Below are 14,086 nucleotides of genomic sequence, written 5' to 3' on the forward strand. Positions count from 1 at the left end.
TGCTGTCCTTTATAGGAACAGTGTGGGATTTGCAGAGGGCAGGTGTGCAGGGGAATGACAGTCGTGGGCTCCTCTGTGTGTAGGTGTAAGCACTACCAGTCCAGTCACTGGCTTATTTTTACATATGTGTTGAAGTAAATGGCACTGGAAAACTCTCTTAGAAAGCAGTAACATGTTGCTGTGCAATGACAGCATGGGCATCGGCGGGGTGACCGCTCAGAGCGGGGCTGAATGAGCTCTTTAGGTGTTTGAGAAAAAAATGCCGACCACCTGGTTTCTGTTGCAGTGTGGGGAATCTGGCAGGCAGACCTAGAAAGTCATTTCACAGACATGAAAGTCACTCTGCCTTGGGGACACGGCTGTCCTGACTAAATTGACCTCTCCCATGAACAGAACATGGCCTTAGGCTCTGACTGATTGTCCACTTAATCTGGCTGTCAGACAGAGAAAGGATGTTTTACCCTCTGTGTACCGAAGTGTGAAGCCACATCATCTTCGATTGACTTACTCCCAGCTCCTGAAGAAGAGGGAGGAGAGCTGTCGCTCCCCTAAGGACAGCTTGTCGCAACAGAAGATAAGTTGCAGCTTACAGAGTATTGTGCCACTGCACATAGCTCCCCAGACCAGGAGCAGCCTGTGTTGGGGAAAGAGGCAAGTTGAGGCATGTCTCTAGTACTCAAGAAAGCATGATGCAAGCTTGTCTGAGGTACTGCTGACGTGCGAGGCATCTTCTCTACAGTTTAATACTGCACTGTACAAAGGTGCTAGCTAGATGTCTGTGAGAAGCGTGGCAAATGCCTAGCACTGTGTCTAGATGGCAGTGAGCCCCGACTCCATCAGGCAGCTGATGGATTGTGGTGGATAATGAATGGGAACAGCACCAGGCAATGTGAAGAATCGCCAGACTGCAAGATAGTCAGCAGGTTTATCAGCATGAAATGCTCACATGATGCCACACACTAGGTATGCTTTACTCAAAGACAATTTAGTAGACATGTCTCCTGGAAAGTGTCTCTGATCAGAGGCTATGACACGTTTAAGCTAGGGATAAGTATCCTTTGCCTGATTTGCCTGCAGCCTTCTCATGAATGCTTCAGCACCTAGGCTGCAGCCAGCTGGCCTGACCCTCCAGCAGCTCAGACAGTTAGAATTTGGGTTTGTGCAAAGCTTTCACTCCCTAAAATGTGCTGTTTTTTTCCCTGAGACCTAGATTAAGCATTAGAGAGAAAGAGCTTGGTGAAATACCAAAGGATGGCATGTCCTTGTAGTCAGGCAGGAGTCTTAACACGGATACATTCCCACTGCAGGAAAGGGAATCCCTTCCCAAGGGATTGCTGTCCCATTGCTATTAGAGATGGTGGGTCTTAATGGGAACTTCTTTTAGCGAAGGTATTTTCTGGAACGTGTTGCTTGCTTGTTTGTTTTTCTTCCTCTACACCAATAATATGATGAATTAGTGACCTTTGTAGATGGAAGAATTAAAAAAAAAATCCATGACCAACTTCAAACAACTTTGCCCAATATCTGGTTCTCAGAATTCCTTGATTTAGGTGGTGTTTTGGGAGTTTTGTTGTGGCTGCTCTAGAATGACAGGGGTAGCAAGCAGACTCCTGTTTGTGTTTTCTGAGAGACAAACTGTGATTTTAAATTGTCACTTACCTCTGTCCAGTTCCTTTCCTTATTCCTCTCTTCTGTGCCTGCAAGAAACAGAGAAAGTGGGTTTATTTTCAAGTTAGCTGTAATAAATTACTCTCAGACACTCCATTAACTGTTCCTTAAACAGCTGAACTAATGCTGTGGCCACGTAGCCACAGCATGAATCCAGAGAAGGAGGTGATACTGGGGCCTCCTTTTCCTTTACTTTCTGACAGCATACTCATGTCAAATATAATGGTTTTTTGCAGGATCATATGGTGAGAGAAGAAACTAGGAGTCTCACTCCAAAGCAGTGTGCTGTTTTGGATCTGGCACTGGATACTATCAAAGTAAGTGATTCCATTTCTGCTTCTGTCGTCCCCTTGCTCCATCCCCAAATATTATTCGGGAGGATAGTGCCTGTCCCATTTCAGGAGATGGCAGGAGTCTGTTGCTCCTGTTACAGCGATAATGGCACTGAGTGATACTGCCATATTTGTGTAAACGTGAATAGGCTCAGGTGACTGGCATGTGCTGGGAGCCAGCATGTTTATATTTAAGTGCTTTGGAAGAGGAAAGCCATGAGCAGTTGGTATCAGTTGGTCTAAGAGCTGGATTTCCAGTTCAGAAGCTGTTTTGTGAATTTTTCCAGCTCTTTCCCATCCACATACACAACAGCCTGTAAATGTTGGTTGCTGGTTGCAATTCTTAGTATTTTTCCTCTTTCTTTTTACTCTTAGCAATATTTCCATGCTGGTGGGAATGGTCTGAAGAAAACCTTCTTGGAAAAGAGTCCAGACCTGCAGTCACTTCGATATGCTCTCTCTCTCTACACTCAGACCACAGACACTCTCATAAAAACCTTTGTCCAGACGCAGACAGCTCAGGGTAAGACTGTTTTGTGGTGTTGGCAAAGTTGAATGGAGCTATCTGCTCTGTTTGTAATTGCTCTGTCTTGTACTGCCAGTTTGTAGAGTGCTCTTGGCAGTAATATTTCTGGAAACGTGACAGTTCAGAGCTTTTGAAACTGGGAAGGAGGGAAAGGGGGTTATTTCCCACTCAACAACTACATTTTGAGAGAGCAGAAATATGTGAAACATAAGTCCTGGGGTGTTTGTGGTCTGTTTTTCTGCAATCCTCATTTAACAGTCACGTTTCATGAATTAAAGCGTGTGGGTGACTTAAAAGAAGTGAAATTTGAAGTTACTGTACTGAGACTTACACAGTGGTGAGAGAGACCATTTCAGCAAGATGCCGTGCAGAAACTAGTCGGTGCCTGTGTCACAGGCCAGCTGCCAGCAGCCCGTGTAGGTCTGACTTAAGGCTGATTGACAGCAATGTGATGAGTCACAGAGCTACACACAGCCTGTAAAGGGAAAAGTCTGTCAGCAGGGTAGCAAAAGCACTGTTTTGTCTGCAGCCAGTACAGGGTGTGTGTGAGCTAGATGGTTACAAATCACCACAACATATTAGTAAGCTGCTGGGATGCAACGCCGGAGTTCTTTGGTAGCTCTCTGGGAAGGCATGATAGTGGTGCTATTTCATTGATTTGAAAGGGGTAAACAGTTAATTGTCTCCATCTTTCATTGCTGTCATGTAAGCATCTCCAGATTGTTGTACAGAGTAATTTGGTCTATAGTCCGGGACCTTCACTGGCTGACTGTGAATCTCACTAATCTCAGGAAGAGGGGACAGATGCTATTACAGGTTAGGTCAAAACTGAAACTGATGTTCAAGTTTTCAGGCTGTTTAAATACAAGCCTTGGCATTGGGCTACTACATCTCAGCAACAAAAGTCATCTCAGCAACTCCATGGGGGTGGGAGCGTCCTTCTGCCACCTTTTTGCTTGGGGTCCTTTTTCCTTTAATCTTTCCAAGCCTATGAGAGCTGGCAACTGCACAGACTGTACTAGCTCTGTCAGCATACTGTCACACCAAGCCCTGAACTCAAGGGGAAAGCACTCCCTAGCCAACGCACTTTTCCCTCATGTGCAAATGAGACTGCTTGATACTGGTGTTCCCCAACCAGTGGAGAAAGTACTGAGAATTCTTGAGAGGAACAAGGTTTGGTTTTAAAGTTTTAAAGTGAAAAGTGGAGTGTAGTTTTGGGGGACTGAATCATCCCTGCCTTTAACAGTACTTCTTGCTTAGGTTGAAATATACTGCATTAAAACACTGAAGTTAACTAAAGAGTCAGTACGTGCATTTGAGAGAATGGTCCTATAGCTGTGTCCCAGCAGAGCAACGATGACATCCAGTGGCCAGACAGGTCAAAGGCTGCTACATCCACAAGCCAGGAACTTGGCTGTTGCCATTAGAGTTATACACACACTTTTTGACCAGGGACTTGTGTGCGCAGTATGTTTTCAATCTTTGCTATTCTATGGCAAATGTTTCCCATTATGTATCCAGACCATGAACTGAAGCTAGTTTTTTATGTGGATCCTGTTATGTTGTCATGATGAGCTAAGATTTAAGGATGTGTGCAACACTGCTGTTCTACACTCCATGCTACAGTCAGGAGTATTTAAAATTAGAGGAAGAAGATGCTCTGTTGAAGTTGCAAAGTGGCAAATTCAAAGGTTATATGAGGAAGCAGCTTCATGCAATGCATGATGTGATTGTAAAACAGCACTGAGCGTGAGCATTTAGCAGGTACACAGAGAATTCAATATAATCTGAGAGCAGCAGGAATATACACAGTTGTCACAGAAGTGTGTGTGTTGGGTGTTTTTATTTTTTTCTTTAAGAAGCTTATTAAGAATGAAGCTCTAATTTTAGGACTTAAGATGCACTTGTTTACAAGGTCATTGATTATATCACATAGCTGACTGATGACATTTCTTTGTGGCTCTCTGAGCCGCTTTAGGAGACAGGTACTGGGCATGGTGGGCCACTGAGCTGGTCCAAATCAGCTTCTTTTACATTAGTAGGCTTGAGAGTTTTGGACCCTGTTTGGGGAACAAAGGACTGGAGCTACGCCACCTATATCTGTAAGATCAATGACGGAGTATCTCTAAGAAAGGCATGACTTGCTGCTGAGGTTGGGGCAAGAAAAGGATATTGCTTGCATACACTTCTCAGTAACCCCTGTTGGTAGATTGGTTTGGAGACCTGCACATGTGTTGGAGGAACAGAAGGGACAGCACTAGTATTTACACCTGACATCCACTTACCAGAGCTGTCTGACTGATGTTTCTCTTTGCCTAAGTCAAGTTTCCCACAAGTCCATGGGAGGAAATGGCTGCATGCAGAACTATTTAAATGCTGACTGTTTGCCTCTCTTACTTCACTGCTCAATGGTTGCATCTTCCAGTTTGTGAGGTATCTGTTGCCCTCATTTTCTTACTGAGCAGGCTTCTATACCACTATGCCATTAAATGTTTGCTCTGCAAAGTTGGGTCAGGGCTTGCAGTTGAGTTATGCCAGCACAAATTCTGTTCTTGTTTTAACCCAGTCAATCCCTTACTCGCAGACAACCTTGCTCTCCAAAGCCTGTGTTGGTGCAGAAGATCTAATAGGATATTTTGTCTTTTAAGAGCTAGAATATTTGTCTTGTATTTGTTTAAGTGACACTGCTAATTGGATTGTAATTCACACTCTTCTCTCTTTATCCTGCTTGCTTCTTGCCTTTTGAATTCATGTCTCAGTGCATGATGGGAAAGGTATTAGGTTTACCGCTAATGAGGATGTTCTTCCTGATAAGGGTATGTTCAAGACTAATGTTGTTATGGTAACAACATTAGCCAACTGCCTTGCTTTTGAAGTCATCTTGCCCATGCTCAGAAACCTTTTCCAGAGACCCGTTCCCCATAGCTCCCTGTAGAAGTGAACTTGCACTGAATGCTTGCAGCCCTCAAACGGACCCACGGGTTGTGCGGTGTAGAATTCTGTACCCTGCCTGAGAGCCTGTCCCCAAGCTTGAGATTTATTCATGGGATGTGAAAGCTGCATCAAAAATGGACTGGTTTTTGAGAGATGCTATGGACTTGTTCCCCTACCCTTTACCATGAGCTATGTATTGCTGTTTCAAGTCCTAGACTTGCATGCATATGGTCTGTTGAGACGGGCTACTGTAATACATGGGTAGTGTCTCAAGGTTATGCACTATGCACTCAAGGTTATGGCCGAGCTTGAAACATCTGGCTTGAAGGGGGGTAGCTAAAAGTCTGGGTGCTCAGGGGAGCCCTAAAAAATTAAGTTTTGTTCTGTTTAATCTCTCAATTTATTTTCTGCTGTCCAAAGTCTTTTTGTTATCTTAATGAAATACATCTGTAACACGTTGCACGAGCTCAGTTCTGCAGTTTCACCTTCCAGTATCACAATACCAACAAGACTTTCATGTCAAGATTTAACCCTGCTGGTCACTAAATGTGCAAGTATGTGTATATACACAGTTGCACATGATAGGAATATTTTTTACTGGCCATCTACAAAGTGGTTTTTTGTCTCTGAATATTTCAGTTAGTCGAACAAGATTTTAGTATGAAAAGACAAGAATGAAGGTAGAAAAAAAAAAAATCTAAATTTTGTCTCCCTCAAAGGTAAGCGATGACTTTGCTGTCATCTGAAGCATCAATGTCTCCTTTATAACTTACTAATTACACTAAAGATAGTAAAATGAAGACCTCAGTGTTTGGCAGTTAATGTTTCTGCAGATGTGGCCTGATAAAGTTGTTATATGCTGTTGGTAATCTTGTCTGTTCCCATGGAAAATGCCAACCATGTAAGTGACAGACCTGCACCATCAGATGGGTCAGATCAATAATTAAGCCTAACAATTTTAAAGTTCTGTGCTTGTACACAGAAAAGAAGGAACACTGCCCTTCTAAGCAGGGAGAGAACAGTACATTCAAGACCATGTACAAATGTTACAGCCTAGAGGCTGTTTATTGTACTCAGGTCAAGAATGAGAATCTACCTTAAGATAATAATTTGAGATTCTGTTATGTTTATTCAGATACTTCTGCTTGTATATTAATGTGACTTTCACTGCCTACTATTCTATGCCATGTAATTCTCTTCAGAGAATTGCTCGGATTAGCTCTCAACCTCTTGGTTTTTAAATGAGCATTTTTGCTGCCTGCAGACTGTTCTTGTGAAAGTTGATGTGTTAGATCTATCTAATCAAAATGTTTGTTTCATGATATCCTTTAAGCTCCGTATCTTGAATTTCACACACACCAGTTCTTTCACTTAGTAATGTGTGTTAGCCTCAAAACTGACAAATAACACTGCTGTTCGTAGGTACCCAATTACCTTGTAGGAATCCCAATTACAACAGCATTGCTAATTGTCAACCTAAGATCAGACAGTTATCAAAGAGAAAGTAAAATCAATCTCACTATCTTATCAAAGACTTCATTTTCATTTTGCAAAGCAGCCTTTTTCTATAATTTACATGACATCTTGACTTTCCTACGCAGAAAAATGTCATTTCCACATATTGCATGATAATTACGCTTAAAAGTTAAAAAGTTGAAAACAACATAATACAGGAATTGTAAGGTTCATGAGATCTTCTCCCTCCTCAACATGTTATCTTTCCCTCTGTCAAGCTACATCTTGTTTTCTCCCTGGCTAATTGATGAAGGGAAATAAGTATGCAAGTTGTGAGTGCTTCTCTCTCATCATTTTTGGTGCACAACAGTGAAGGGATTCTCATTATGCTCTGAAGGGAAGCAGATAGGCAGTCAGGATGACAACTTTTATCTGATGTACAACATGGAAAAATCTTCTTGGAGGGTGAGACTGCACTATGGCTCAGTGCAAGTCACTAACATCTTTGTCTTTTTTTCCTAAACTTCCTCTCTGGTGTGTTTTTTTTGTTTTGTTTTGTTGGGTTTTTTGGTTCTCCCTTCTTCCCTGAGCGGACAGGAATGCTGATGCCCACCACTGGAATGCCTGCATGTGCACACAATAGCTTGGCAAGAATCTCTGAAAAATCCTTGCTCTCTGTGAGGGTCCATTGTCAGGCTTTAGGTCTCTTAAAATTCTTTTAAAATTCTTGCTAGTATTCTCAACAGGATGCAATCTTTATGGTGGAGTGCAAAAAAACGTTAGTGTTTATGTGTGTTGGGCATGCAAGCCTGATGTTATTTTGCATTAATGTTACATTATCGATGTTGACTGAAAAGCTGGCTATGGAACGTGTACTGTGAAAATGATGTTTTGCTGAGGCCATAAACCAAAGGTGGGTGCCAATAAACAATAATCCGTGTGTGCACGGGGGGGTGTCAATTTTCTTCCAACAGGCTCTGGTGTGGATGATCCTGTGGGTGAAGTGTCCATTCAGATCGACCTGTATACTCACCCAGGAACTGGTGAACACAAGGTCACAGTGAAAGGTATGGCAAAGCATGTGTTACTGCTCAGGTTCTGTGGCTGTGTCAAGGCAGATCTCCAACTGGCAGTCATTATATTTCTGTGTTAGCTCATGTGATGTGAATCCAGAATTGTTTTCTCTGTTTCACATCAGGAACATGCAGAGAAAGAGCAAATGAGCTTGTCCAGTCCAGCCAGTGACATGGCAATGTACAGTCCTGTTGTTTATTGGCAGTGATACATGAAGTAAACAAAAATCTCGTGATGGCTGTAACTGGGCGCCACAGTTTAGCCTGTGCTGCAGGGAACAGGGCAGCATGACAGGGCTATGTTGCGAAATTGCTCAGTGTAAACCGAGAGATCGCAGAGCCAGTAAGAGTTCAGAGGCTCCCCTTCCCCATCCTGAAGGGCACATTGGTCCCTGAAGAGTTGCTCTGAAAATAACCAAAGCAGTGATTCATCCCAGGCTTCCTCTTCCTCCTTCATCTCCTTTGCTCAAATACAGCATATTTAACGACTTGAATTTCCTCTAAAGATTTATATAAACAGCTTCTCAGGCCTCTCTTCTCCTGGCTAAATCTACACTGCAATGCAAAAACTGATTTTCAGAGCTATTTTTGTGCTTCAGTCCACTCCCTGCAGTGACCTGAGAGAGAATGAAAATTAAAGAGCTAATAATTCTGGGTTCTGGAACCACCCACAGCTCATGCGCTTTGTTTGTCTTATCTGCAGTCTCATTTTCCTTTTCAACAGAGACCTTGATATCGGCCCCCAATTTTTTTCTCATCCCATGCATAATGTAGAGTTAAGCACTGAACTGGCAGGGCAGCCTGCCCAGAGCTGCATGAATGCCTGGGTTTTTTGACTAAATTCTTGACTATGCATACGGAAAAAGCTAAGTGCTGTCCCAAGCATTAAATTCCCTTTACAGAACTTAAACTAGAGCAAAAAAGCATATCTTTGTATTACAAAAAAGTCCCACCCATGTGTGCCAGGACACTCACATGTTTTGAATTGGACTTTGTCCTCAAGGTCAAGTGCCAGGTCCTGCACTTCGGTCACAACAACCCCATGCAACGCTACAGGCTTGGGGAAGAGTGGCTGGAAAGCCGCCTGGACAAAAAGGACCTGGGGGTGCTGGCTGACAGCCGGCTGAACATGAGCCAGCAGTGTGCCCAGGTGGCCAAGAAGGCCAACAGCATCCTGGCTTGTATCAGGAATGCTGTGGCCAGCAGGAGCAGGGAGGTGATTGTCCCCCTGTACTCGGCGCTGGTGAGGCCGCTCCTGGAATACTGTGTCCAGTTTTGGGCCCCTCAGTCCAAGAAGGACATTGAGGTGCTGGAGCATGTCCAGAGAAGGGCAATGAAGCTGGTGAAGGGTCTGGAGCACAGGTCTTATGAGGAGCGGCTGAGGGAGCTGGGGTTGTTTAGCCTAGAGAAGAGGAGGCTGAGGGGAGACCTTATCGCTCTCTACAACTACCTGAAAGGAGGTTGTAGCGAGGTGGGTGTCGGTCTCTTCTCCCAAGTAATTAGTGATAGGACAAGAGTTAATGGACTCAAGTTGCACCAGGGGAGGTTTAGATTGGATATTAGGAAAAACTTCTTCACAGAAAGGGTAGTCAAGCATTGGAACAGGCTGCCCAGAGAGGTGGTGGAGTCACCATCCCTGTAAGTGTTCAAAAAATGGGTAGATGTGGCACTTTAGAACATGGTTTAGTGGTCATGGTGGTGTTGGGTTGATGATTGGACTGATGATCTTAGAGATCCTTTCCAACCTTAATGATTCCTAGTTTTTACTTGCATTAAAAAATAATCCAGCCACCAAGCCAGGAAACTTGAAATTATTACTCTACCCTTAATTGGTTTAGTGGTGGACTTGGTAGTGTTAGGTTAATGGTTGGACTGGATGATCTTAAAGGTCTTTTCCAACCTAAACAATTGTATGATTCTGTGATTCTGTGATTCTCTGAAACAAGAAATTGAAAGCAGAGCAGAGCAGAAAGGTGTCCAGAGCAATGGGAACAAGTGAGTATTTACTGTAAAACAGGTCGTGACTCTCTTTTCCAGTTGTGGCAGCCAACGACCTGAAGTGGCAAACATCCGGCATGTTCCGTCCATTTGTTGAAATCACCATGATTGGGCCTCATCAGAGTGACAAGAAGAGGAAGTTCACAACCAAGTCAAAGAGCAACAACTGGGCTCCCAAATACAATGAAACCTTTCACTTGTAAGTGTGAAAAATAGCCTCTGAATCTGATATGGTAAGTGCAGATGCAGAGGACAGATAGGGTTTTCCAGTGTCCATGAACAGCCTGCTCAGGGCCCAAAAGAGTGCTTGAACCAGTAGCTTGGCCAAGTGTTTGGTGTCTTGGCCGGAAAAGCTAGATTATGGGAATTTTTGTTGCGGTTGTGATGCTGAGGTCTGTTCTATACCAGCAGTGTCCTTTGGCTACCTTCTGAAACATGTCATTTGTCCTAGCAACATATTTTACTGTGCTCCATCATTTTAATGAACTTTGTGTCTTTTATTGATGGAGTTGAGGCTAAAAGTTCATTACATATTTTTAGTTCTTTTAATCTTAGTGTGTGTTTTTATCCCAACTTGACCTGTGGGACATGCTTTCTGAACTTGTTTCTAAGGATACAGCCCTTGGAACCGGTAGTCAGTTGCACTGCTAAAATTGCGGTCTTCCTTAACACCACGTATTGAGCTCTTCTTATATGGGATCCATTATTAAAAGGCATCTTCCTTCTTGGAAGACTCAACAAAGGGAGCTACAGACTAGCGCTCACCCAGCTGTACACTAAGAATGAGAGAAGAGATGACCAGCAAAAGACTGTAAACATACTGGGGGGAGGGGGACTGTCCATACAATTTTTCTTTGATGTGAGGAAAGGCAGGCTTCCTCTAAGTGAAGAGATTTTGTCCCTTTTTTTATTCTTTTAATTTTAGAAACATCGGAAACGTTGGGAATGTATTTTCATTAGCTTTTGCTTTAATGGAAGGTTCTGAATCTTTAACAGAGACTTCATCTAATTAAAATACTAATTACTGAAATGAAGCAACCTTGAACAGAAGCAGAAATGTTTAAAGTCATCTGAGTTGAAAATCTATTAGTGTGGCTTTAATGTTCTCCACTCCTCTCATTTCACAGTTTAACATACACACACATGCAAGAGCAATTTGATAAGGGTTGTTCGTTTTTTCTTTTTAAGTAGCCAGGTTGTCTTTATCAGCCATGAAACAGCAAAAATGCCCACACACCATAGTTTTTCCTTCTCCCTCTCTGACCAGGGTTTTCTGTAGAAAGGGGTTTTCTGTAGAAAGGAGTTTTCTGTGGCTTATCTGAACACTCTAGTCAGCTGCAGGCACCTTTATTTTGCAGAGGAATTTATACATTCTGAGAAACTGTAAGTAAACCTGTCTGTGTTTTTCAGCATACTGGGCAATGAAGATGGCCCTGATGCCTATGAGCTCCAAGTCTGTGTGAAGGACTACTGCTTTGCTCGGGAGGACCGGGTACTGGGGATAGCAGTGATGCAGCTCAGAGACATAGCAGACAAAGGAAGCTGTGCTTGCTGGTGCCCCCTCGGGCGCAGGATTCACATGGATGAGACTGGGCTTACAGTCCTGAGGATTCTCTCTCAAAGAACCAATGATGAAGTTGCCAGGGAATTTGTGAAGTTGAAATCTGAGTCCCGTTCCACGGAGGAGGGCACCTGAGCTGAGCTGTGTAATGTACCCTTTTCCTCTTCTGCCTTGTGCCAATATGTGCGAGTGTTCAACAATTCTCTTTTATTAATTACAAAAGGTTTTTTCATGTTGTCTTTGTCAGCTCCAATAGCGCACGTGTGCTGTACAGGAAACAAATCCATCAATCTGATGTGAATTATTTATTTTTTAGTAGCTGAGTAAGAAACCGTAGAGAATGAGACAATCTCTTCTTATTTAAGATGCAAATTCTGCTTTGTGTATATAAATTATTTTATATTGGAGGCTGGGTATGCTGGATTTTGTTGATATGCAGCACTGTGATTTTACCCTCTGAAGTTGGCAGATGTTAAAAAGGTTCTACATAATCACACTATGATACAAACACACAACTGTGTGGAAATTGGGAGAAGAATGATTTGGGGGTTTGGCAAAGCACAGTTATCTCTCATTGAATTTGTGTACTGTGGAGCTGCCAGGGGACGTTCTGGCACAGATTATACCAGTGTCCCAACATGATACGCAGACACCTCAACGTCTGCTTAAAAAAGAAGTTGCAAATTGCTCTGAAGATGCACACCACACGAATGTATGACCATGGATGTGCTGCTGTGAGCATGGGTGAGACCAGTGGGATAAGTGCAGAGGGGCCTAAGATCTCATAGCCGAAAGCTGCAAAGGCCACACACCAGGAGCAGACTGTAGCTGCCCTGCTGTTGTAATTAGATGGTGTGTCTCGGAGAATATAAATCCCCATGCGCTGCTGGGGATCCCGCATCACCACGGGGGTACTGTAAGCTGCTGAACTCCGCAAGTCACACTTCAGCTACCGTGACCAACATGGTAAGGAAGGGAACAACATTAGAGCCATGACAAATAACATGGCTGCTATATAGTTTTTCCCCTTCAATATTCTTCTGTTAGTTTTTTGACACAGGATTGGGTAATTTAATACTTGCAGGCTTTCTGTAGCGTTTTGTTACCCTGGAGTAGCTGAGACCATGCCTCACTATGAAACCAGAAATGATGGCTTGCTTGGGAGAGAGCAACACATCTCCCCTCTGCAAGCCCTCGGTCTGGAGTGCTGGTCAAGGAGCAGCAGGTCCATTCGGTTCTGATCTTGAAGTCACTGTTGGCCATGCTGCGGCTGATCCATGCTGATTGTCTTTAATCTGTGATTTAATAATACCATTGAAAATATTTTTGCACTGTCTTAAGGAAGCGTCCTGGTTTTGTTTTCTTGCAAAACAAAACACTGTCCTGAGCAAAGTGATAGCAGGGAGGTTAGAATTTCTGACTGAAAATTCATAAGCAGGAAGGTCTGGAGTAGTGATTGCACCTGAGGTATGTTTGTTAGAGGGTTTTTATTCTTTTGGGGATCTTTTGCTATTTCCAGCTGCCCTGGTACTCTGGAAAGTGCAGCTGGAACAAGCCAGTCCTTGCCCATAAAGTACTGTAATACTGTCAATAAATTCAAGGACTGCATATTGAATGACTTTTTTTTTTCTATTTTCTCTGACACTTGTACAGCTGTATGATATGACTCCTGTATTTCATGGGCCTGCTTGTAGAGTTCTGAGATGGCACATCTGCTTTGTTCTTGTTTGTGGTATGTTATAATAATGCTCTTCAAAACTCCACGCTATTTGTCATGATTTTGAATCATTGTACGTGCCATTGTTACAAGAACTGTTAGTACGGTCTTTAATAAACTGTTTTAGCAGCATTTGGAGTTGTCTGTTGAAGTGTAACTGTAATTGGGTTTGCTAAATCACATGGGACGGAATCGCTACTTCATCTTTGCAAATTACTCTCATTTAGTATGTAGATATTTCTTTGGTGCTGTAGATGCCCACTGAGGGGTATGAGTCAGACAGTTCCCCCCTCCTCCATGGTGCCTCCATCTTTGACGTCATTCCCTGAAGTTCTTGGCTTCTGATAACACACTGAGACATCACAGAAAAGCACAGAGAATAACTGACTTCCTTTCTTTCTCCTGTCTGGCCTTTAAGTTGAGTTTCCTTTGTAGTCTGGTAGGCTCCTGAAGGTACTGAACGGAGAGACTCAGGAAGGCAGTAGGATACTTTACAGGTAACATGTTAAGAAAAATAATTATATAGCAAACTTGATTCATAGATTTCAGTCTGATATGAGTATTAATACTCTGTAGATGGTATTGACAAGAGATGAGAGAATAAACCTTCTTAATGTTGAGTAAGCTACTCCCCCTCCTCATTTTTTGGGGATGCTGCCAATTTCCAGCAGACAAGCTCAAATAACTCAGAGACTCATATTTCATGATAATGTGGGTCTTTGAATTTTTGTCATCCACGATGCAGTTTTTTCCTTAGGTAACATATGCTCCGCAATGCAAGTAACTTGGCTAACTCATAGTCCAGCTTGTAGCTGTATTTCT

General features: G+C 43.0%; 1 protein-coding gene across 1 annotated transcript in view; it reads left to right on the forward strand.

The window, feature by feature from the left end:
• Positions 1-11,682, forward strand: part of UNC13B (unc-13 homolog B) — a 104,011-nt gene extending 92,329 nt beyond the window's left edge. Inside the window, exons 27-32 of the mRNA XM_075726353.1 lie at positions 1,905-1,985; positions 2,376-2,523; positions 5,286-5,342; positions 7,890-7,982; positions 10,026-10,185; positions 11,397-11,682. Of these exons, the coding sequence (XP_075582468.1) occupies positions 1,905-1,985; positions 2,376-2,523; positions 5,286-5,342; positions 7,890-7,982; positions 10,026-10,185; positions 11,397-11,682 (825 nt within the window). The remainder of the gene's footprint in view (positions 1-1,904; positions 1,986-2,375; positions 2,524-5,285; positions 5,343-7,889; positions 7,983-10,025; positions 10,186-11,396) is intronic.
• Positions 11,683-14,086: the final 2,404 nt, after the last annotated feature.

Source organism: Pelecanus crispus, chromosome Z (assembly GCF_030463565.1).
Source record: "Pelecanus crispus isolate bPelCri1 chromosome Z, bPelCri1.pri, whole genome shotgun sequence".
Classification (NCBI taxonomy): Eukaryota; Metazoa; Chordata; class Aves; order Pelecaniformes; family Pelecanidae; genus Pelecanus; species Pelecanus crispus.